Raw genomic sequence first — 21,940 nt, 5'->3', positions numbered from 1 at the left:
CTGTCGGGTCCTGCTCCCAGTTCAGCCCCTCCTGCTCTGTCCCCGGGACAGCCCCACGCCTGCTGTAGATGGGCGCTCCAGCCGGCAGCCTCCCCCTGACCTCAGACGAGCCGGGTAACACTGCAGCGGCCACAGCCCCTGCCGGGTAAAGCAGAGACCGGCTGTGCTCACCAGGTGCCACTAAATTGCAGATTCACGAGCAAAATTAACGCTGTCGTAGTTCCACACCACTAAGTTTTTGAGTAACCTTCCATGCAGCCACAGCGCCTGGGATGGCACAGCCCGCTCTGTGGAGGAGACAATGGAGCAGGGAGGGGCCTGCCACTTTCCCAGGCTCAAGGGGAACCCCAGGCCGTCACACACCGAGGTCCTGGCATCACCAGCCAGCTGTGCAATCAGGTGGGTGGGGCCCAGGGAGGCTTCAGTCCAGGACCCTCTACGGAGGGGGAGGGGAGGGATGGTGTGGTGGCCTGTCCTCACAGCCCAGCGGGAAGGCACTTACTGGGGGGGGGGGGGTGAGGGGGGCACTCGCTGAGCTCAACACACTGACTGAGGTTTCAGGAAATACGCCTTCTGACATCTAATTTTCTGCAGCTAATTTGCTAAATGCCAATTAAACGCTTGAGCATTCCCTATCACCGGAATGTATTCTCCCCATCTCGTCAGACGTTCTTCATTACTCATGTAACCGTGACTTATCTGCCTGGCGGCCCCATTCAGCTCCTAGAGGGAGACATGACACGAGAGAGAGAGACAGACAGAGGCAGAGAGAGAGGAAGAGAGACTCCCTGGAGAGAATGTGCCCTGTGGGCACCGTGAGGCCTCAGAGAGATGCTCCAGGCACACAGTAGGAGTGCACTAAATACTGGCCTCATGATGATTGAATAGATCTAAGTTTTTCTAAAACCCTGGACCAGAAGGCGTTGGACCCCACATTGTGAGGACGGCGCACTGAGGGGGAGACGCTGGCAGGCACAGAAAGGGTCCCCGTGTCCCTGGCTCACTCAAGTGTCGCTAAGGAGCAGAGGCAGCAGGACCATGTGGTGGGCTCAGTGCTCAGAGCACACCTGCCATGGCTGGAGAGGCCACGTTCCTGGGTTTGTGCAGCGGGATGCGATTCTGTTTCAAGCTCTTGTCCGGACAGGACAGAAGTGCGGTCTCTCACAGGCAGGTCCCTTTCCCCTGGCTGGGTGGTGTCGGGGAAGCAGGTGTACGCATCAGGGTTAACCCGGGAAGAGAGAAGTGGTGTCTGACACGGGGGTGGCTACACAGTGACAGGGAGCCCAAGAGGAGAGGAGGCCGCCCAGATATTGGCAACAGCAGGAAGACACCACCACCCCAAGTGGAGGGAGGGACTGTGGTCCCTATTAGGGCTGTGGGGCCCGCGTGGGTGCTCCCAGTGGCCAGCCCTCCAGAGGTGGAGCAGGTGCCGCAGCCCAAAGCCCCACCGTGAGCCACAGTGTGGACTCCTGAGTGGCCCTGGCCCCAGCAGGCAGCGCTCCTATTGGACGGGACGCCTAGGGGCCCCTCCCAGGCACCGGACAAAGGCCAGCCTGGATTTGGTGAGGTTAGCTCTCCCCAGACCCCAGAGAACCTGCACGGGCACAGCAGGCAAGCAGCCGAGGACACACAGACCTCCTTCCTACAGGGCCACAGTCCAGGCGCCCGGCTTGAGGGTCCCGGCTCCACGTGTCCATGCAGGTTTCTGATTCTGGCCTGAGGATGGGGGCTGACCCAGTTCAGAGTGGCCACCCATCCTCAGGGAGGGAGCATGGCAGAGACCCCACCATGCAGGACTCCCAGCCGGCCTGTCAAGGTTTCTGTGTCTCGGGTAGTCTTTCCATAGCCTTAATTATGAAGCAGGAGGGATCAAAATACACACCCATCAGGGGCGATGGAAGGTTCTGGAAGTGGATACAGGTAGTGGTTGCACATCGGGAATGCACCAAATGCCACCGAGTCATACGTTTTAAAATGTTTAATTTTGTCACGTGCGTTTCACCTCAACTTTTTTAATTTAGCCTAAGTATATCTCAAATATTGCATGGTGCATACTGAGACTAAAAACGTATTCATTGTGTATCTGAAATTTTAAAAATTAGTTTTAAAAACTCTAACTCAAGCTAAGAAGTGATCGTGTCCCCAATGCTACAAAGAAACTCATCACTGACTCCACGCGGTGGAGGGCGGGCGGGCAGGCCTCAGGCACGAGGTGTCCCCACCGGGTTTCCTGAAGGGAAGGCGGGCTGTGGGTTTGTGGCCGTGAAGGCCGGCGAGGTCTAGGAAAGCAGGGCAAGCACAGGAGAGCCCACAGCACAGCACACCCAGTCTGCGCGCTGGCTCCACGCCGAGCCAGGGCTCAGCTCCCAGAGCAAGGTTGCCCCACCCCACAGATCCCAGCAATGAGAGACGGCTGGTGCTCAGAACCAACGGTTCGTGGGTTAAAAAAAGAAAAACAAAGACGGGCACTGAGGCTGGGCACCACGGGTCAGGTCAGGGGGTGGGGGGTTTACGTGGAAGGGAGACCCAAGGGGGTTTCCACGGCATCCCACGTGCCAGGCTCTCACGTGAATTTTTATACTATGGTCATACTGCTTTTTTAATTTAAAAACGATAAATAAGTAAAACTGGAGCTGGGTTTTAATCAGGGAGAAGGCAGCTGACTTACATGAAAGGAAATGACTGTTTCGCTCCCTCCCGAGGGAACTGTGGGGGGCAGGGCTGCAGGAAGCCGGAATCCGTCCCCGGGCTCCCGGCAAGAAGCAGGCCTCTGGGGCCCGGCCTGGCCTCAGCTCGGCACTAAACATTCACGGTCAATGTGAAGGTGTCCCAGGACATCCTGCTGACTTTGGGACGCCCTCCAGCAGCACAGGAGGAGCCCACAGCGCCTCTGAGGCCAGACCCCGAAAGGCCACTTCGACACAGATTTGATGGAGAAAACTGACACACACTATGGCCCAACAGGTGCCAGCCACTGTCTTGGGTGCCAGGTCACCCGTGAACAAGGCACCCACATTGCTGCTCTCATGGAGCCGACCCTGCCCTGATGGAGACAGATGGTGCCGGATCACATCAGATCACTTAAGTCCGGGGGAGACTCACGCCGAGATGCTGCTCCCAAGAAGGAAGGTGACACCCCGACCTGAGGCGGGAGGAGGCCCCATGGGAAGGTCTGGGTGCAGAGTGCTCCAGGCAGAGGGAACAGCAGGTGCAAAGGCCCTGGGTCAGAGGCTGTGAGCAGAAGAGGGTGGGGGGGCGGGGAGAGGGCATCTCAGAACAGAGGTCCTCAGCAGGGCAGCAGTGACCTTTACAGAGTCCCGGGGTTGCCGCATGTGGACCCTCCCTCCTAAGACGGTGACAACCTCACCTGGGAGCCTTAAGAAATGCAGAACCCAAGGCCCCACCTGGCCCGGCTGTACCAGAATCTGCATTTTCACTCAGATCCAGGCGGTTCTGGAGCCCAGACGGTCTGAGCTCTACCCTCCCCTCTGCTCCCCCTTCTTCCTATCCTGCTCTGGCTACCTCACCGTGTCCACTCAGCCAACCTCACAGCCCCCAGGAAGGGTGACCAGGCAGAGATCTGAAAATGTAACCTGCAAGGTCAAACACGGCCGAGCGCAGCTGCCTGGCCCTGGGGCCCCAGGGCGCCAGGAACAGTTTATTGCAGAGAACACACAATGCTGAACTTGGAAAAAAACAAAGAAAACCGTTTAGGTGTTTTGTAACTTACAAACTCAGAGATTATCAAACATATAACATTCCTGGAGCAAAGTGTGAGGTCTCAGCCCCGTCCAGCGCTGCCCCCTGGTGTCCCCGCACTGAGGCTCAGGCAGGGCCCTGGTGGCCTCTGGCAGCCACCTGAGCCCAGGACACTGACCCTTCAGGTGCTAGGCTGCCCAGGACTCTGGCCACCATCCCCCACAAACGTGCACAAGCCCTCTGCACACACGAGTCCTGGGCCTGGGGGCACAGTGATGACCAGGTCACCCATCCTTGGGGACAGTCCAGACAAGCGAAGGGCAGCAGGGCCATGAAGATGAAGCAGGTGCCGTGTGGTATGCACGGGGTGCTGCTACAGAGGGGGCGCTCAAGAGAGGCCTCTCCAGAGCCACGCTCAGCCTGGGGTCTGAATAGTGGGGGCAACGGAGGGGAAAGCTGTGGAGGAAGGGCTTGGTGGAGCAAAGGCCCCAGGGCAGGAACCAGCTTGGCAGGATGAGCAAGGGTAGGCCAGCTAGTGTCCCAAGTCACACAGGGTTCTGTGTACGTGGAGGGGAAAGGACTACACCTTCTGCTCCACCACCTGCCTCCAAGCCTCCGCTGGGCGCAGGCGCACTGGGGTCCTGGGCTGGTGGAGCAGCCCCCTGGAGACCAAACTGCTGCATTAGTCCCCGCTGTGACTCCCAGGGCACCGGAAGCTGCTGCAAGCTCACGCCTGGCTCCCCTGGGGTGGGGGTGCCGGCAGGAGAGGGTGTCCCAGGAGCACAGCGTGGAAACGGGGCTGCCGGGAGCAGCTCTCTCCCTCCCCTCAGGCCAGTGACACCCAGCCCCTTGGCTCACCCCTGCCCGCATTTCCATCAGTCCCTGCCACGCTGCATGAGCCAGCACCCCTCATCTGAACAAACAGGTTTGCAAAAGGAAAGTTCGGGTGCTGCCACCGACGCAGAACCCGGCCCGCCTGGGAGAAGTGGGGCCTCGTGGAAACAGCCCTACTGGAAGCAAAACCGTGCCGTGGGCCTGGGGCTGCTGGGTGTCCACTCTGCTGGGGAAGGGGAGGGAAGGACTGGCCCCCAGCTGTGACTGTCTCTCACTCCCAGGATGCACTGCTGCTTGACACCCACCCGCATACCTAGGACCACGGGTGGTTCCCGGTCCTCCACGGGGCCTGGCTGCGATGGCTTGTGCCCACTCTGTGCTTCCCACCACAACCGACCCGGCCAGAGAGCCCCTCTAGTCACTCCCGGGTCACAGAGGCTAACTGTAGCAGGCAAGGTCCAGGGGCTGCACCAGCAGGGGTGTGGCCCAGCCCAGGACGCGAGGGATGCCAGAGCCGGGAGACTCCTGGGGCCCAGCAGAAGGCGCTGCCCAGCACAGCTGTGACCCTGCCTGGCTGGAGCCCCAGGGCAGAGGCTGTTCCTCTGGGTCCCTCCAGACAGGCCGCCTTGGCTACAGAGAAGGGAGGGCCCATGGGCAGCGCCCTCCAAGGAGGCCTGCAGCACAGCGGGCATGCGGGGCTGCAAGTGGACGAGAAGGCACCCTCCGAGCGTGGCCAGCACTGCTGACGCCAGCCCTGTCCCTAGGGAAGACACAAGCGAGGGATCAGCGCCCCCAGGCCCCTGCCCGCCCACCCACGGCCCAGCTGAGTCACTCTCCTACAAAACCATTTATTGGGGGGGAGGCAGGGCACCCGCCTGGGTCAGCTAAGCGTGAAGTGCTGGGCGCACAGATCGTCCCGCCGGCCCAGCAGGCCCCGGGCCGGGATGAACTCCAGCGGCACCGACTCGGGCCCCTTCTTCAGGTCCCGCTCGAACACCTGCAGGGTAGGAGGCATGGACGGACACGCTCATGCTCTGAGTCCCTGTGTCCCCAGCCCCCCAATCCCCATGAGCCCCCGTGCCTCACCTCAAAGGCAGTGAGCTCCAGGAGTGGCGCGAGGCTGACCTCGGGCACGGACAGCACCTGGTTGATGACACTGGCGGCCTTGGACACCTCAGGGTGGTAATGCCGCTGGAGAGCCTGGAGAGCACACGGACGTCACCACCCCTCTGGGCCCAACCCTCGGAGGCGAAGTCCTACCCTCATGAGAGACAGCAGCCGCTTGAGACAGAGGCACGGACTCCCCCAGGTAACCAGGGTGAGGGGTGAGGTAGGGTCCCTGGACATCTGGAAGAGCTTCTGGGAGAAGCCGGGGGCAGAAAGAGTTTTAGCGCATCAGAGAAGCAGAGGAATGCGGGGGTGGCCAGGCGGGCGGGGGAGCCCAGGTGGGGCAGCTCGAGGGGGCAAGCCAGACACCCTTACCTGCAGCTCCCAGAGGGAGCTCTCCAGGGCTCGGCTCTTGGCTGGGTCCTCCTCTCCGGGGTCATAGGGGTCAGCATCCAGCTCTAGGAATGAAACCCAGACCCTGGTCTGTCACCTGCCACAGTACACCGGCCTCTGGGGCCAGGCCTCCCCGGGGTCCCCGGCCAGCCACTCACCAGGGCCCCCGGGGCGGTGCACAAGCACGCGGCAGGCCGGGTGTCTGCGCAGCAGGTTGCAGATGAAGGGCAGGACCATGAGCAGGGCCTCGGGGGGCGCCGTCAGGGCCAGACGGGACAGGCGCTTGGCAAAGGCAGCCACCAGGTAGGCGGGCAGATGGCTGTGCAGGGTGGTGGCGTGAGCCCCCAGTGTGCTGCTTACCAGCCCCCAGCCCCATCCTGGCCCCGGGCTGCAGCCCCACAGAGCTGGGCCGGACTCAGCTCCAGATGAGGCACTGAGGGCTCTGATGCTCTGAGGCCAGGTCAGGCGCCCCCTGTTCCTCCCAAGTACTCACGAGGAGGACAGAAAAAGGTCGGCCAGGTGGAAGAAACGGGCCCGGTACTTGACGTGGAAGACGGACGGGTCCAGGAGACCGTAGAGCTTGCGGTAGAAGTCGGGGTACTCCCTGGGGGTAGGGGACACACACATAAGAGTAGAAGTACAGAGTGAGGGAGGGCACGGGGTGAGGGAACAGGTCAGAGTCCCAGGGAACCACTGCCCCCAGGGCCGTCCTCTACCCTAGGGAGGCCCAGTAGGCTCCCCAAAGCCACTTGACTCCTGGGGAGAACAGGGACCCCAGCCGGGGACAGGGAGCAGACAGGGGAGAGACGGATAGGAAGGGTTGACAGGCCTGCATGCCCCCAGGTGGACACTCACAGGTTGTGCTTATGAATGAGGATAAAAAGTCCGTTCAAGGCCAAGAGACTGATGGCACCCCCTGCAGACAAACACACAGGTGTGGACCCCAACCCAACTGCACCCGACCTGGAACGTGTCCAGTAAAGCTGGAGGCCACGTGCCAGGCAGGGACGGTGGAGCCACCTGCCCCCAGGCCCGCCTGCCTCGGTCTAGCCATAGGAGGGAAGGAAGCCTCCGGCACACCTGTCACTGGCCGGTTGGGCCCCTTGGTCACGGCCCCGCCAGCTGCATGGCTCTAGGCCCCCAACCACCAGGCACTCGGGGCTCACCAATGTCATAGGCTCGGGTGAGAAAGTCAATCATGAGGCTGGGCTGGGCCAGGTGCGGCAGGATGGAGTCGTGCATAATCACCAGCACCTTCTTGCAGATGCTGAGGGGCAGCTGGGAGGGTTGGAGTGGGTCAGGATGCAGCCTGCCCCACCCTGAGGACCACACAGGCCAGTGGGCCCAGGTCAGCCCCCACCCTGCACCCCTAGCCTTCCCGGCCCTACCTTGTGTTTGAGAAAACCAAGCCACATCAGCTGGAAGGCCCTCCTGTGCTCCTGCAGAGAGAGGGACGGAGGCTGCACACGCCGCTCCAACCCCCACCGCAGGGAGGGGGCAGAACAGGCCCCCCTGCCCCCCAGATGCTGCCCACACTCCTCCTCCTGCGTGTACACAGGGATGAGCAGAAACCGAGGCACCCCAGCCAGCCAGCCAGACACCCTGCATCCCTCACAGCAACTAAGGACGGACGGGCACTGCATTCACAGCCCCCGGGGCAACAGCACTCAGCACCGAGGAGCCTCCTGAGAGGGCAGCAGGCCACCTCTGACCTCTGGCAAAGAGCTGCCTGCAGGCCTCCTCACAGCCTGGGTCCTCATGAGCGGCCCTGGTGGCTAAGGCAGGAAGGAGGTGGCTGGCCCTCTCGCCATGTCCCACATGCACTGCCTCCATCTAGACATCAACGGCGCCCCAGGATCAGGCCTGTTCCCAGGGAGGCCACCCACCCTCCAGACCATCTCACCTTCAGGTGAGTAACCTTCCACTTGTCCAACAACTCTGCAAGGAAGGTGAGATGTCACTCAACACGCAGGAGGCAGGCAGTGGCCCGTCAGGGTGCCAGGCTGTGGGGCTCAGGCACCCTGCCCACCTCCCCGCCCAGAGTGCTCACCTGTGCGCCTCACGTAGAAACTGGAGATGTCACTCTCCTGGCGGGGCAGGCTCACGGCAGACAGCAGCGTGAAGGCATTGTTGCAGAAAATGAGGGGTACCTGCCAGAGGCGCTGCCTGAGCACCAGGACACCGCACGCCCACTGCCCACCCCCAGAGACGGGACCCAGCCAGCTCACCTCAGGGTGTCCATTGGCAACCCGGGCCACAACGTCTGAGGCCGCCTGCATCGTGTGGTAGCGGATGTCGTCGTGTTCCAGGTACTCCCGGAATTGGGAGAGGAGCAGCGAGCGGTCCTCCTCCAGCGAGAGCAGGCCTTCCACCACCATCTAGGTGCAGGCCAGGAACTGAATGCCTCTCTCACCACCCAGGACGGGGCAACCCAGGGATGGAGCTCACAAGGCAAAGGTCCAAGCTGGCTGCCAGGGTCCCTGCTGAACCCAACAACCAGCAGACTGCCCAAGGAGACCCCCCAAGCTGGCAGCCTTCCCACCTCTCACAGGAGAGGAAGCACCACATACAAGAGCCACCTGTGCCAGGGGCCCATCCCGGTTCTGGCCGATAAGATCTGTTGGGATCCCACCACCCCTTCACCTTGAAGAGCGGGCGCGGGAACAGATAGTTGCCCTCCCACTTGGGTTTCTCCAGGGGGTGTGCTCCTTCCAGCTGCACGAACTTCATGAGCGTTCCAAGGGCCAGCTCCTGGGAATGGTGGACAATGAAGTGGCTGCAGCGTCCCCAACTACTCATCGTCACCCCTGCAGACAGACCCACAGAGATGCCCCCAGGATTCAGGCCTAAATGCCCATGAGGCGTCACCCATGAAAACAGGAGACAGAACGCACCCACCCACCAGAAAACTAGCTGTGAAAAAGAAGGAAAAAGGCTCCTTCCCTAGACAGGTAAGCACGGGGAGACGGGTGCCTGCAGCCGCAGCCCCAGGCCACTGCTGTGTGCGGAGAGTCTGGGGGCTGGGGGTGTGGAGGATGCACAGGGACGAGGCAAGGCCAATGACCCCAAGACTCACTTTGACCTGAAAGGAGGGGTGGGCCAGGAGCTCCCCCAAACAGTTACAGCAGCTGTGGTAACGATGCCTCATCCACATCTTGTACTTCCGTGTGGCGCCCTGGGACCCTGCAGGCGGGGTGAGGGGGGCAGGGTGGTCAGCCCACACTGATGCCCACACATACCAGGCTGGGCCCAGCCCCACCCGCCCACTGCTTTCTATTCAACGCAAGCAGGGAAATGAATGCAAGCAGACCACCATGGCCCATTCCCCCAGCCAGGGAAAGCAACACCCACTCGAAGGCCAGGGTCTCCATCTCCTCATTTCACCCCAATATCTGGGCATCCAAAAACCAGGACAGGCAGCCCTGGTTTTACCTGACGTTACAGTCAGTGTTAAACAGTGTCAAACCCCACAAAGGATACAAACAAACACCCCTTGCTCAATCTGCTCTAAGTCTAGCTATGAGGATACACGTCTTACCCCCACCCAGCAGAATCACCTGTTCCCTCTTCCCACCGTGGACCTGGGGCGCCCAACCTAGACCCCCTGTGACGACACGGTTTGGGGGGGCTCATCTCATTGGCAAGGTCCCCTCCAACCTGGTGAGCGGACGCCCCGGGCCCTCTGGTCGCTCACCTGCCATGACTGTCTCCTCAGGGGGCAGCTGGCCCACAAACAGCTCTCCCCGCTCCAGCAGGGCCCCGAAGAGGCGGCTGCAAGCGCGCACGGCTTCCTGGATCTCCTCCTGGTCCTCCGACTGCGGGGAGATGCCGGTCGCAGGGTGCCCCGACGGGAACTGTGGTCCCTGCCCCCTGTCCCCACTGGACTCCAGCCCCATCGAACCTCACACCAGACCCCGGCGTGACCTCCCGACCATGCCTCTGCCAAACCTCCCGCCGGATCCTCCAATCGGGAAGCCCTGGGAGACTGGGGTGTGAGGGGGCCCAGGCAGAGTCTGGAGCCGCTCTGCGACTGCCCGCACCCGAGCCCGAGGGCTGTCCGTCTGGCCTCCGGCCCCGGGACCGCGGCCGCGACCCCGCCGCCCGCCGCGGACCCACCTGCAGCACGGCCAGGATGTCGAACACGGCGTTGGCCTCGCCGCGGCTCGCCAGCACCGCCTCCAGCAAGCGGCCCAGCGCCCGGCGCGCGCCCCCGGGGCCGGGGTCCCGCTCCATGCCGCCGCCGCCCCACGCGCAAGACACCGGGACTCCGCGCCGCCGCCCGGCGCGCCACTGACGTCACCGCCGGCGCCCCGCTGACGACACCGTCCGGCGCCGGGGTGCCGCTCCACGCCTCTCCCACCCCGCGCGGAAAGGACCCGGCCTCCCCTCGCGGCGCCGCTGACGTCAGCGCCGGGCGCCTCCGCGTCATCGCGCCGCGCCGGGCCGGAGCGGCGTGCGGCCGGCATGGCGCTCTTCCATGTAGCGCGGTACCCGGGCCCCGAGGCGGCCGGGGCGGAGGCCGGGGCGGACGGCCGGGCCCGCGCGCTGCTGGAGCGGCTGCAGTGCCGGGCCCGGGAGCGGCAGCGGCAGAAGCAGCCGCGGCAGCAGGAGGCCGCGCAGCCCGCGGGGCCGGCGGGGAAGCGGCGGCGGCGGCCGCGCAGACCGCGGAGGCGCGAGGGCGGCGGGGCGCCGGAGAGCAAGCGGCGGAGAGCGGACGGCGAGGACGCGGGCGCAGGTGGGGCCCGACGGGGCGGGGCGGGCCATGGAGCCGGGTCCGCGTGGGGCTGACGCGCCGCCCGCCCCGCTTCTGCCGCGCAGGGAGCAGCGAGGAGGCGCCGGAGGAAAGCGGCGTGGGCGCCGAGGCCGCGGAACAGCCGGGGGCCCCGGACGGACGGCCCCCAGAGGAGGCCTCTGGGCCCCCAGCCCACGCCCTGCTGCTCGGGGGCTTCAGGAGGAGCAGGGCGCCAAAGGTGAGCGGCCCGGGGGTGGGAGGCTGCAGGGCGCGGGCGGCTGTCGTTGATCCGCGCGTGTTGGTGGGGTAGCGCGGAGGGTGATGCCTGTGCCTGGTGGGTGTTGGGTCAGTATTCCTTGAGTGAATAACGTCACGGTTTAACGAGCCGCACCTCAGCGTATTGTGCTGTTTTTATTTTGACTGTTTGAATTTTGCACAGATTCAGCATATTTAGTTTCAGTTGTAAAAGTGTTAATTTCTTGTTCCCTATATCAGCATTGTCAAGGTGGTTTTCGTGCTGCTGTCACGGAGGTCTTTCTAAACAGCTTTGCTTATTTGGGGCGCACATTAAGGAGCTTCTGCTGTGCTGTCACCAACCTAGCAAACAAAACGGGAGATTGCACTAGGTTCCTGGGCTAGTCGGGTCTCTATCTTAGTAGGGGAGATTTTTATGCAAACGGATGTGTGACCTTCAGGGCTCTTGGACTATGACGATTACCGTCAGGAAGAGGGGTTTGGCAGGGTGTATAGGGGCACCATTGTGTTGGGGCACGTGTGGAGGTCCATTCTGAGCTGGGATCAGAAGATGGGAATCAGCCTGATTAAGATGTGGACGAGAGGTGTGTGCCAGATAGAGGGCAGGGTTAGGGCAGAGGCCCTCAGGCAACAGTGGGCTTGGTGTGTAAGAACAGAGGTTTGGATAGCTGGGGCACGTCAGGCGATAGGAAAGGAGGTCAGGGCAGGTGAGGGCCAGGTCACAGGGGCACTCTGTGCATGATGATTCAGAGCATGGATGTTGTTGTAGGTGTGAGGGGAAACCCTTGGGGGTTTCGGGGACGGGCACCTTTTGGTGTTTCTCAATTACTTTAAAGGCTGTGTGGAGAGTGGGTTGTGGGGCATCGAGGGAGAGCTGGGAAACTAGTGAGAAGGTTTGTTGGGACCTCTTTCCTGCAGCCCTCAGCCTGAGTGTCTTGAGTCCTTGGTTTCTGCAGGCCCTGCTCTCCCAGCCAGAAGGGCTCTGGAGTATTCACCTCGCCCCTTTTCTTACTTTTTGTGACAGGTCCAGCCTTTCCTGCCAGCCTGGCTGGCCGAGCCAAGCTGTGTTGAAAAGAACGTCACCAAAGACTTGGTGCCTATTGAGGATGTCCCTGAGGTCCACCCTGACTTACAGAAGAAGTTGCGGGCACATGGCATCTCATCCTACTTTCCAGGTGCCCCAGCCCTGGGCAGAGGATGGGGCAGATTCCTTCTGGAGCATCCTCACACAGAATCATGCAAGGCTATAGCTTAGCAGCTGCCAACACCAACAGCTGCTGTGCACGCACAGCATCGAGTGTGGTCTTGGTCTCTGCATCTTTGGCCACCTGAGCCTGAGACTCCTCAAGGCTCTGATGCTGCCCTTGAGCGAGAGCTGCCCCACCCAAGGTCACAGACCGGGAGAGGCTGCTTCTGGCCTTGGCAACTGTGTTTATTCTGGGTGTCCCTGCACAAACGTGACTTGCCTCTTGCTCTTCCTTGTTCAGTCCAGGCGGCAGTGATTCCTGCTCTCCTGGAGAGCATGGCCAACGGGTTTCTAGTGGGCAGAGGTGGCTACCAGCCCAGCGACCTTTGTGTTTCTGCCCCGACGGGCAGTGGGAAGACCCTGGCCTTTGTCATCCCTTTGGTGCAGGTGAGCGTAAGGAACCCACGTACCCTCCAAGGGGGCTTGATGCACAGGGAGCCAGCCTTGCTGACGCAGGTGGCTGTCTCTCCTGCCGCAGGCCCTGCTCCATCGAGCCGTGTGCCAGGTCCGTGCCCTGGTTGTGCTGCCCACCAAGGAGCTGGCCCAGCAGGTACGTGGACCCTGCACCTGGAGGTCAGACCCAGAGTCCCTGTCTTGGCGGCGTGGGTGCATTGACAAGGCCAGTACAGTGACGGCTAGTCTTCCTTCAGGTGAGCAAAGTGTTCAACGTCTACACAGATGCCACTCCTCTGCGGGTCGCTCTGGTCACCGGGCAGAAGACTCTGGCCAAGGAGCAGGAAACTCTCGTCCAGAGAACGTAGGTCCTGCTGGGCCTGGGCTTTTCAAGAAAATGGGTTTATTAGCTTGTGCAGCAGGAGCAGGCAGCAGGCACGTGGTAGCCACCTGGTCCCCTGGGGAGCAGAGAGCACTGCCATCCGCAGGTTCCCCACGTTGCAGGGGTCAATGGGGGGACACTTGCTAGGCCACTCTCTGCTCCACAGAGTAGATGGCTTCCGCTGCCTGGCTGACATTGTGGTGGCCACGCCTGGCCGCTTGGTGGACCACATCGACCAGACCCCGGGATTCAGCCTCCAGCAGCTCCGTTTCCTGGTAGGTTGCCAGCCCTGAGGGAGGTCCAGGTTTGGAGCTGAGGCTGACCTCAGCTGCCAGACCGCAGGCCTCCTGTCTCCTGCAGGTCATTGACGAGGCCGACAGGATGATAGACAGCATGCATCAATCCTGGCTGCCGCGGGTCATGGCGGCAGCCTTCCCGAGAGAGGGCACCAAGAGCCTCTTTTCTCTGCTCCAGAGAAGGCAGCCCCAGGCCATCACTGCTGCCAGGTAGCCGGCACCGAGCTTGCTCTGCACTCAGCGCAGCCACCTCAGCACGAGCTCCCTCCCTTGGTCTCTCCTGTCTCTGAGACCCACCCCTCCTGGCCTGGTCTGACCTGGGGCAGCCAGCCTTGAGGAAACCCCCCAGGACTGAGGAGGGCAGGCTGGCTGGGCCTCAACTGCTCTCCCAGTGCCTGCCCCTCTTTCAGCACCTGCTGTCCCCAGATGCCGCTGCAGAAGCTGCTCTTCTCGGCCACTCTGACCCAGAACCCCGAGAAGCTGCAGCAGCTCGGCCTCCACCAACCCCGCCTCTTCTCCACGGGGCTGGCACAGCGGGGTTCCAGAGACGCTGACGCAGAGGCGGACGGGGAGTCGGCTGGGAAGTACACCTTCCCCGCAGGGCTCACGGTGAGCGGGGCGCATGGGGACAGGGGGGCGTGCCCAAGCACTCAGGGCCCCGCCAACCCTGTGCTGTCCCCCACAGCACCACTATGTGCCCTGCAGCCTCTGCTCCAAGCCATTGGTTGTCCTGCACCTCGTCTTAGAGATGAACTTCTCAAGGGTCCTCTGTTTTACCAATTCCCGTGAGAACTCCCATAGGTGAGGCCCAGCGGGCCAGCTGGGGGTGGAGGTGGAGGCAGTGGCAGTGGCAGTGGCAGTTCTGGCCCCAGCCCACCTGGCTTTGGCTTTTCCCACCCAGGCTCTTCCTGCTAGCCCAGGCTTTCGGGGGTGTGAGTGTGGCCGAGTTCTCCTCCCGCTACGGGCCTGGCCAGAGGAAGATGATCTTGAAGCAGTTTGAGCAGGGAAAGATACAGCTGTGAGTACTTGGAAAGAGGGGCTGAGGTCCTGCTCTGGGGCGCAGTGGCACCCACCCTAGGTGTCAGCCTGGGCCCCCTGAAGGGTGCCTCCTACAGGAAATTCATCTCCTAACTCTGTGGCGGCGTCCCCAGCAGGGCTGGGTGAGGGGGTAGTCCCGGCTCCTGGCCTTGGGCAGGGCCCCCAGCTCCTTGTATCCCCCCAGCCTCATCAGCACAGATGCCATGGCCCGTGGCATCGATGTGCAGGGCGTGCAGCTGGTGGTCAACTATGATGCCCCCCAGTACCTGCGGACCTACGTGCACCGGTGAGGGCTGGCCTGGGGATGCCTGCGTAGGGCTGTTCCATGGTTTGGGTGGCAAGTGGCCTGTCCCATCAGACCCTGAAGGGTTGGGGGGCACTGCTCTGGAGATTGCTGTGCTTGGTTTCAGGGTTGGGAGAACTGCCCGTGCCGGAAAAACTGGACAGGCCTTCACGCTGCTCCTTAAAGTGCAGGTCAGCCCACATGGGTCTTGGCGGGAGGTAGGGGAGGCAGGGGCCTCTGTTCATGGCACCACCGGGGAGGACGGGACCCCCTTCCCAATTATGTGCTTCTCTCCAGGAAAGGAGATTTCTCCGGATGCTGGCTGAAGGCGGGGTGCCTGAACTGGAGCGGCACGACACCCCCAGCAAGCTCCTGCAACCGCTGGTCCCTCGGTACGAGGCGGCCTTGTCCCAGCTGGAGAGGGCTGTCAAGGTGAGGGGCCACAGCGCTCTCCTGTTTCTGGAGAAGACCTGAAGTTGCCACGTAGTAAACGTGGGGAAGGGAGACGAGGCGCTGGGTTTGCCCCCAAGCTTCCTGGCGGAGGAGACCTGGGCTCTGGTGATGGAGGTGCACAGCCCCAGGGGTGCTGTGGCCAGAACCGTGCTTTCTGAGTGAGCACCCCGTGTCTCTTCCTCTTAGGGCCGAGGGGTGGGGCCGGGCCCTGCAGACCAGGGAGGGGTAGGACCGCGCATCGATGAACCCTCTCCTCTCCTCCTACAGGAAGAGCGAAAGCAGAAGGCGGCCTAGGCCAGGGCTGGGGCGGAACAGGCCCTGTCCACGCCAGCGAGGTGTCTGTTTTCTCCTGCTGGGCTTGGCTACCTTCTTTCTAGAAAAACCCTGAGTGCTGATTGCTGGACGTGCGAGCAAAAGACAGGGATTCCTGGGAAAGGGCCTTCCCAGGCACACTGCCCGCTCCTGCCAGGCCCTTGGACGTGAGGCTCTTTTGGCCACTGCACTATGCCTCACGCTGGGGTAACTCGGGCCCAGGCCTGAGACCGTCAGGGATGCATAAGATCAGCCTCTGGTCAGGGCGATCTTTCTGCAAACAGGACTCAGTAAACCACCCCAGGACTGACAGGGTGGTGTCTGTCATGGTTTTGGCTGAGAGTTGGGAGGTAGGCTTGAGCTAGTTTTGGAACTCTAGCTCTTCTAACAACGTAAGTGTGTTCACCATCCTGCATCGGAAAGGTTGCCCTGAGTCCCTCACTCGCAGGGTGAGGTGGCTGTGCCGCACCCCAGGCTGCTGAGTGACATCTGCAAGCCCTACCTAGCAGATCCGGGAAGGAAAGCATCATCTGGGAGGTGTTTCCACTGATACAGGTGTCAGCATAGACAGAGGAGAGAGCCACAGAGTCAGCAACACTTTATCTTGCAATCCATCACCAACCCGGTATAAAATAAACCTGCAGCATGAGATAGTCTTTGTCATGAATGTAACGGAAGACGGACCTCAGAGCACTGACCACTGTCTGCAAGAAGCCTTTGTTTTAAAAATTTATATGCTGATGTCACAATAAACTCTTAAAAAAATAGAAACAAACTGTGGTTTCTTATCTCTGCCTGAGGTACGATATTCACTTCAAAATAACGATCTGAAGCACAAAGCCTCGTGTTCCGTCATCGCTGCCGCCTGAGCAAATGTAGAGCAAGTACCCATCTCGGCAGCACCCAGCCAGACGCTGCAGACATCTGAGGGCTGCAGGCCAGTGGGCTCTGTGCGACACGGTGCACCCAGCACGTGCCAGAAACATGAGGCCCGAGGCCTGGCACGTGAGGGACGGTGCAGGCACGGGACGCACCTGGAGAAGAGGCATCTCTCTCTGTCATACAGCCTCTAGGCCAGGCCTGTCATCCCGCTCGGGGACCTTCCTACGTGTGGAAATGGAGCAGCGCCAGTCAGGCAGCGGCCCCCCTGGCCTGGGCCAGCCCAGTGCCTCCCGCCCTGACATCTGGGATGCGTTGCACTTGCGCAGGACTCACCCTGCTCGCTGTCGGGCCACCAGCCGCCTCCCTCCACTGGGTTGGCTGGGGGCCTTGAACCAGACAGCAGAGGCCACATCTGGACCTTGCGCTGCTGACTGGGGGTCTCGCTGGCAGCCAGAGCCTGCCCAGGGCGTGATGTCTGTGGGGAGGCGATGGTCACACCTGCTGCTGCATTGCTGTCTGCTGGGCCGCCAGTGCTGTCGCAGGAAGCACCTGAACCTGCTGCCATCCAGCCACGGCTGAGCCTGTACATTTGAGGGGATGTGACAAATACAGTGTTCTGTTAAAAAAGGCTTCACACTGCTCTCATCTTCCTGGGGACATATTAGTCCTCCGAGAGGCTGAAGTCTGTCTCAGTGAGTAGGGAGCGCGTAGTCAGTGCTGAAACAGGACAGTAAGCCCTGGCATTAGCTGCGTCTGATCTCTGAGAAAGCGACACCCAGAATTACCAGAATTCTGCTCAGGGAACGTGAACAGCCCAGTGACCGGGTCTAGCTCTTGGTCACGGGACACACACGTCATTAGAACTGACTTCCAGGTGGCGGTATGAGGAGCACTGCAGATCTTCCAGAGAAAAACCACGACTCACGGAAATTACCACAACCCAGCCATTTAAAGTCTGCAAATTGTCCTATGGGCAGACAGCAGTGGAGACATATTTATCCAAGAAAACCTAATCCTCAGGAAGAACGAGAGTCCGCTGCGTTTGAGCCCTGCAGCCTGCCCAGCTCAGCTGACGCACACTCCCCTCCTGGTGTGTCAGCCAAGAACACTGGCCACTGAGCCATGAGAAGGTGCTTGTCGCTAGTCACCAGGAAAACGCACAGCAAAACCAGCTGGAGAGGCCACCCCTCCCCCGGGAGGAGCAGAGACAGACAATGCAGGTGTGCGTGAGGCTGCAGGGAAACGATCCCTTGCACGCTGCCCGTCAGGTGTGAAACTAGTGAGACGTGGAGCCGCCATAGGACCCCAGGATTCCACTCCCAGGCACAAGCCCAGAGAAATGGAAGTGTCCACACGGGAGCCTGTGCACACGGGTTTACAGCAGTGTTGTTCATCATACTGAGGGGCGGAGACAGCCCAAACATCCGGCGACGTGTGAATGGATAACAAACGGCATGTGCATCGTGGGTGGAAAGGGGCGAAGCACAGACCTGTGACAACATGGGAGGCCCTCGAGAGCATCCTAAGGACAGAAGCCAGACCTCAAGGCCACATCCTGGGTTATGCCTCTGTGCGGAGCGCCCAGAACAGACACCCACGGAGACGGAAAGGAGATGAAGGTTGCTGGGAGGGGGACTGGGGGGCGGGGGAGCTGGTAATGGGTGTGGGGTTTCTTTTTGGGATGACCAAAAAGTTTAAAATTGGATGAGTGAATTGCTTACTATGTGAATTGTAGCTCAGTGAAGCACTTTGTTAAAGAAATACACACACGCATGTCACCTGGTGACAGGGTCACTGAGAACACCAGGCTGCTGGCCTCACCTGCCTTTTCTTTACATTCAGACAGGCTTGGATCAGGGCTGAGGGAGAAGATCAGGGCGTTGACAAAAGACAACAGCTGAACGTTCTGATTTTTGGAATAAATGTCAGCAGAACACAAAATTTGATTATCGTATCTACTGAGGATTGTGGAGTAGCTGGGCCCGTGGGGACAGGAGGCTGGGGTCTGCCCAGGAGACTAACTGGTACATGGGGCAGCCGGGCAAGCACGCCCCAGCAGGACACAGAAGTTCCAAGAAGGTCAAATAAAAAGCGGGGAGAGTATTCTCGTGTGGGGCACAGACACAGACAGGGGTCGGGGCAGGGACACCGGCACAGGCCGGGTCAATGGAGAGGGCGAAAGGTTGGGAGGACATGGCTGCTCACCTGCAGGGCCGCGGGCCCCGTCTGTGAAGGCTGGCCACCGCTGTCTGCTGCCGAACGAGTGGAGGGATCTCCGCAGCCTGCGGAGCAGAGGACAGGAAGGAGACTAAGCAGGGCACAGCGGGCCACGGCCTGTCCCAACGCTCCTGTGTCCTCACTTCTAGGCAAGGAAGGGCCTCTGAAGTAGGAAAGTGACCATCAGACAAACACGGACGTCACCCCACCTGGGCCTGAGAATGGCGGCTGCTCGTCACTTTGACCTTGAGGGAGGTACCAGCCTACCTGCAGCTGCCCCTGCACCTGCTGGGTCCCCATGGCCCTGGGCTCCTGGGACACGGGCGAAGTCAGAAACAGAGTCTGTAGGGTGGGCCGGGGTGAGTAGGTGACGTTTTGCTCCTGGCCTGTCTGGTGCTGGGCATTCACCTGGACAAGCATCAAAAGAGTGGAAGGGCAGACCACCTGCTGGAGAACCACATGCTTGGTTCCAGAGAAGCACCCCTCTGCCTGGCATGGGCCTCCCTTGCAGTGACGGGTCACCAGTATAGGGTGGGGGAGAGGAGACATTCTGCATCATGAAGGCTCCCTCTCTCCGGGAGACCATGCAACCCCAGAACTGTATTTCCCTGGAGTTTAGGAAGTGAGCACATTCCAGATGGCCGTGGCCTCTGACCTCTCGGCCCTCCTAGGGGATACCCTGGCCAGGCCAGCTCACTAGCACCATGGCACACAGAAGCCAGCATGGGCCCCCTCAGCCCCCCAGGGGTACAGAGCCAGACAGCCGTCCCCACTGCCCCTCGTCTCCTTGTGGCTCTTGCTCTCAGCACAGCTGTGCCAGGTTGGGGCAGGAGGCAACAGGTGTGTCACCCAGAAAAGCCACAGGTGCCAGCAGGCTACCAGGAAGGCTGGGGCTGGGAGAGGAACACACTGCAGGGTAGTGCTCTGGTGGCGCCCGGTGGGGAGATCCTCCATCAGCAAAAAAACAGGGAAACATTCTCCAGTGTTTCCCAGTGAGCATGTGGGGAAAAAGAGTACAAGACCCTCCTGCTAAGGAACCGTGTAGAAGGTGCCTGCCAAAGCTTTCCCCGGCAGGTGTGTGGAGGGGGCGGGCTGTGCCCTGCCAGCTCCTCCTCCCCGGGCACAGTGACACCTTCCCATACAACAAGCAAAGGTTCTAGGAGGGTCACTGAGCCGTATCCCGCAGCTCTGCACAGCCTGGGCAGGAGGTGAGAGCTCTGCCCCGGTGCCCAGGCAGGGTCTTCAGCATCCGTGCGTGTTGTTGAAAGTGCACACAGCTGCCAGGGCGTCAGTGCAGAGCCTCGGGGGTTAGAACGCAAACAAGAGGATTGTGGTGCCACCTGCTACTCTGCAATGTGATGCTCACCATCATCCCTGTAACACGACACGTGATCATCGAGGGTCACCCCACATCCCTGCTCCCCCTGAATCTGGATTCCCATCCCATTCCCCTGAAGATCTAGTCCTAATGTGTTTCATGCTTGGAATTCCTTTATAGATCCCAGATTGGGCTCCTCTGCAATAGAAACGTGCTCACAAATTGGCCACATGGCTCTAAGTGTTCAAAATAATAATCTTCTGGATTGAGAAGTCAGTACAATTATTATTGGTATGCCAGTCATCACAATAACAAGTATATTAGGAATTATGGTAAATCATTACTAACTATAAGAAGTAAAGTTAAACTCTAACAAGATGGATAGGACTGGTCTATTTTCTTGCGCTAGCCCATCTGTCCATGGATGACAGAGGATTAGGTGTCAAATCTATACTTGTTCTTCCTATTTATAAATCAAAACATTGAGAAAATCCCATTCCCATTAAGAAGCTGATGGTACCAGAAAGCATTTTGTTGTAGAAACGTCACTCGACTCTTTGATCCCTTTCAGAGCTATATGCAAAAAATCACCCAGTGTCGATCGCCAAAGATTACGCCGCATGCTCTCAGCTGGCAGCTGGGTGGGTCCTCCTCCAGATTTTGCTGAAACACAAACCAGAAGCCGCTGATGGGAAGCAGCTGTGTGGGCTGGCTGCTCGAGCCGCACCCTCGGCCCGCAGCCAACACCGCCTTGTCGTCTCGAGTTGTTCACACGCAGGCAGTGGCTGACAGTCAGACATGGGATGTGAGGGTTCTGGGGACGGATCTCCTCACGGCCGCTGTCACTGCGTCCTTGGGAGCCTGTGTGTAGCTCCGTGTGATGGTTGATGCTCGCTTGGCCTGCTCCTCCTTGGACTACGCTGGGGCTCCTCCCTGCTCTCTCCGGTGCCTGGGTCCCTCTCCGCCCCTTCTCATGCTCGAGTGTGAGCTCCCAGGAACGTGCACAGGTGTGCGCAGGGCCGGCGAGGCCAGGGGCATCACGGCACAGCTTCCCAGAGCATCGCTTTTACCTCCCATCGAGGGTCATGTTCTTTCCTGAGTGAGAGTCTGCCTGGTGAGTGTTCTGTTTGGTCTGGATGTCTTTATCTCACTCTGGTTTTTGAAAGACACCTTTATCTCAACACTCTGATGATGTTTCTGGCTTCCATCGCTGCCCCTGAGAGGTGGGCCGTCTCTCTGATGCCCATGTTTCCTCCTGTGCTCTGTGATCTCAGTGTCCGAGTTCAGTCTCTGTCTGGCCAGGATCTTTTCCTTATCCTGATTGAGGCCAGTTGAGTTTCCTGAATCTCTGGACTGGTTTCTTAAACCGGTTCTGGAAAATTCTCAGCCATTACCTCTTTCTCCCATTCTCTGCTGGAACTCAATGCAACATTAGCCCTTCTCACCCCTCATTCTGCCTCCTTTGTCTCTTGTGCATCTTTTTTTCCTGTTCTCTGTGCTGCAATAGGTTTATTTTCTCCAGGCCTCTCTCCAGTCACAAACCCTCTAATATGCTGTTTGTTGAAAAGTGCAGTATTATTTGCATATAATAAAAGTCACCCTTTTCGACGTATGGTTCTGAGTTTTGACAAAGGCACCACCAACACAGTCAAGAGCAGACCATTTCCATCCCCCGAAAGCCCTCTTGCCCCTTTGAGGTCAGTCCTTCCCCTGCACTCAGCCCTGGAACCACAGAGCTGTCACCTGTCCCTGCGTTTGTGCCTTTTCCAGAATGTCATACAGACGAAACCACGCCGTGGGCAGCTGTTCGAGCCTGGCTTCTTTCTTTTCACATCATACACTCGAGACTCCTGCCTGCATCCCGAGCACAGGCAGTGCAGTCCTCTTAGGTGCAGTGGTAGCCCACCATGCAGGGCAGGGTGGGGGTGGGAGGGTTGTTTCTCCATCAACCAGGCGAGGAGCGCTTGGGCTGCTCCTGGTTGGGCGAGCATGAAGAAGGGCTCAGACACCTGCTGCAGGTGGTTGTGTGGTGGGAGGCTGTCGTTCCTGTGTGAACAGTGAGAAGCGGCCTTATGGGTCACAGGGGAAATGCCGTGCTGC

At 60.3% G+C, this 21,940-nt stretch overlaps 2 protein-coding genes across 5 annotated transcripts; one reads left to right on the top strand and one right to left on the bottom strand.

Moving 5' to 3' along the window:
* Positions 1-5,367: 5,367 nt before the first annotated feature.
* Positions 5,368-10,386, bottom strand: NOC4L (nucleolar complex associated 4 homolog). 2 transcript variants are annotated; one of them, XM_023647373.2, is made up of 15 exons: positions 10,150-10,386; positions 9,728-9,848; positions 9,110-9,216; positions 8,677-8,784; positions 8,262-8,411; positions 8,084-8,183; positions 7,937-7,971; positions 7,422-7,472; positions 7,200-7,311; positions 6,889-6,949; positions 6,527-6,637; positions 6,192-6,352; positions 6,016-6,098; positions 5,620-5,733; positions 5,368-5,530 (listed from the first exon to the last, which is right to left on the bottom strand). In XM_023647373.2, exons 1-15 carry the CDS (start codon positions 10,264-10,266, stop codon positions 5,414-5,416), a joined length of 1,548 nt encoding a protein of 515 aa, XP_023503141.2. In that variant the 5' UTR covers positions 10,267-10,386; the 3' UTR covers positions 5,368-5,413. The 2 variants fall into 2 exon arrangements, with proteins under 2 accessions (XP_023503141.2, XP_014583073.3); XM_014727587.3 differs by lacking the exons at positions 9,728-9,848; positions 10,150-10,386 and having other exon boundaries at positions 8,677-8,840.
* Positions 10,387-10,459: 73 nt separating this feature from the next.
* Positions 10,460-21,448, top strand: DDX51 (DEAD-box helicase 51). Of its 3 annotated transcripts, XR_011420893.1 has the most exons (17): positions 10,460-10,768; positions 10,852-11,003; positions 12,045-12,195; positions 12,508-12,653; positions 12,745-12,816; positions 12,917-13,023; positions 13,208-13,316; positions 13,402-13,547; positions 13,748-13,946; positions 14,023-14,138; positions 14,239-14,355; positions 14,560-14,661; positions 14,786-14,849; positions 14,956-15,090; positions 15,379-17,924; positions 18,672-18,881; positions 20,412-21,448. XR_011420893.1 is itself a non-coding variant. In XM_070220474.1 (15 exons), exons 1-15 carry the CDS (start codon positions 10,498-10,500, stop codon positions 15,403-15,405), a joined length of 1,914 nt encoding a protein of 637 aa, XP_070076575.1. In that variant the 5' UTR covers positions 10,460-10,497; the 3' UTR covers positions 15,406-18,246. The 3 variants fall into 3 exon arrangements, 1 of the variants encoding a protein (XP_070076575.1); XR_011420892.1 differs by having other exon boundaries at positions 18,672-21,448; XM_070220474.1 differs by lacking the exons at positions 18,672-18,881; positions 20,412-21,448 and having other exon boundaries at positions 15,379-18,246.
* Positions 21,449-21,940: the final 492 nt, after the last annotated feature.

Source organism: Equus caballus, chromosome 8 (genome assembly GCF_041296265.1).
Source record: "Equus caballus isolate H_3958 breed thoroughbred chromosome 8, TB-T2T, whole genome shotgun sequence".
NCBI classification, from domain to species: domain Eukaryota; kingdom Metazoa; phylum Chordata; class Mammalia; order Perissodactyla; family Equidae; genus Equus; species Equus caballus.
Note: the sequence above shows the minus strand (reverse complement) of the source record. Positions and strands in the feature narration are given on the sequence as shown.

Coding starts and splice junctions, on each gene's coding strand:
- NOC4L (XM_023647373.2), bottom strand. CDS start 10,266: ATGGAGCGGGACCCCGGCCCCGGGGGCGCGCGCCGGGCGCTGGGCCGC. Junction 7,312..7,421: donor TTGGTTTTCTCAAACACAAG/GTAGGGCCGGGA, acceptor CAACCCTCCCAG/CTGCCCCTCAGCATCTGCAA. Junction 6,099..6,191: donor GCACCGCCCCGGGGGCCCTG/GTGAGTGGCTGG, acceptor TTTCATTCCTAG/AGCTGGATGCTGACCCCTAT.
- DDX51 (XM_070220474.1), top strand. CDS start 10,498: ATGGCGCTCTTCCATGTAGCGCGGTACCCGGGCCCCGAGGCGGCCGGG. Junction 11,004..12,044: donor GGAGGAGCAGGGCGCCAAAG/GTGAGCGGCCCG, acceptor TTTTTGTGACAG/GTCCAGCCTTTCCTGCCAGC. Junction 14,139..14,238: donor TCCCGTGAGAACTCCCATAG/GTGAGGCCCAGC, acceptor TTTCCCACCCAG/GCTCTTCCTGCTAGCCCAGG.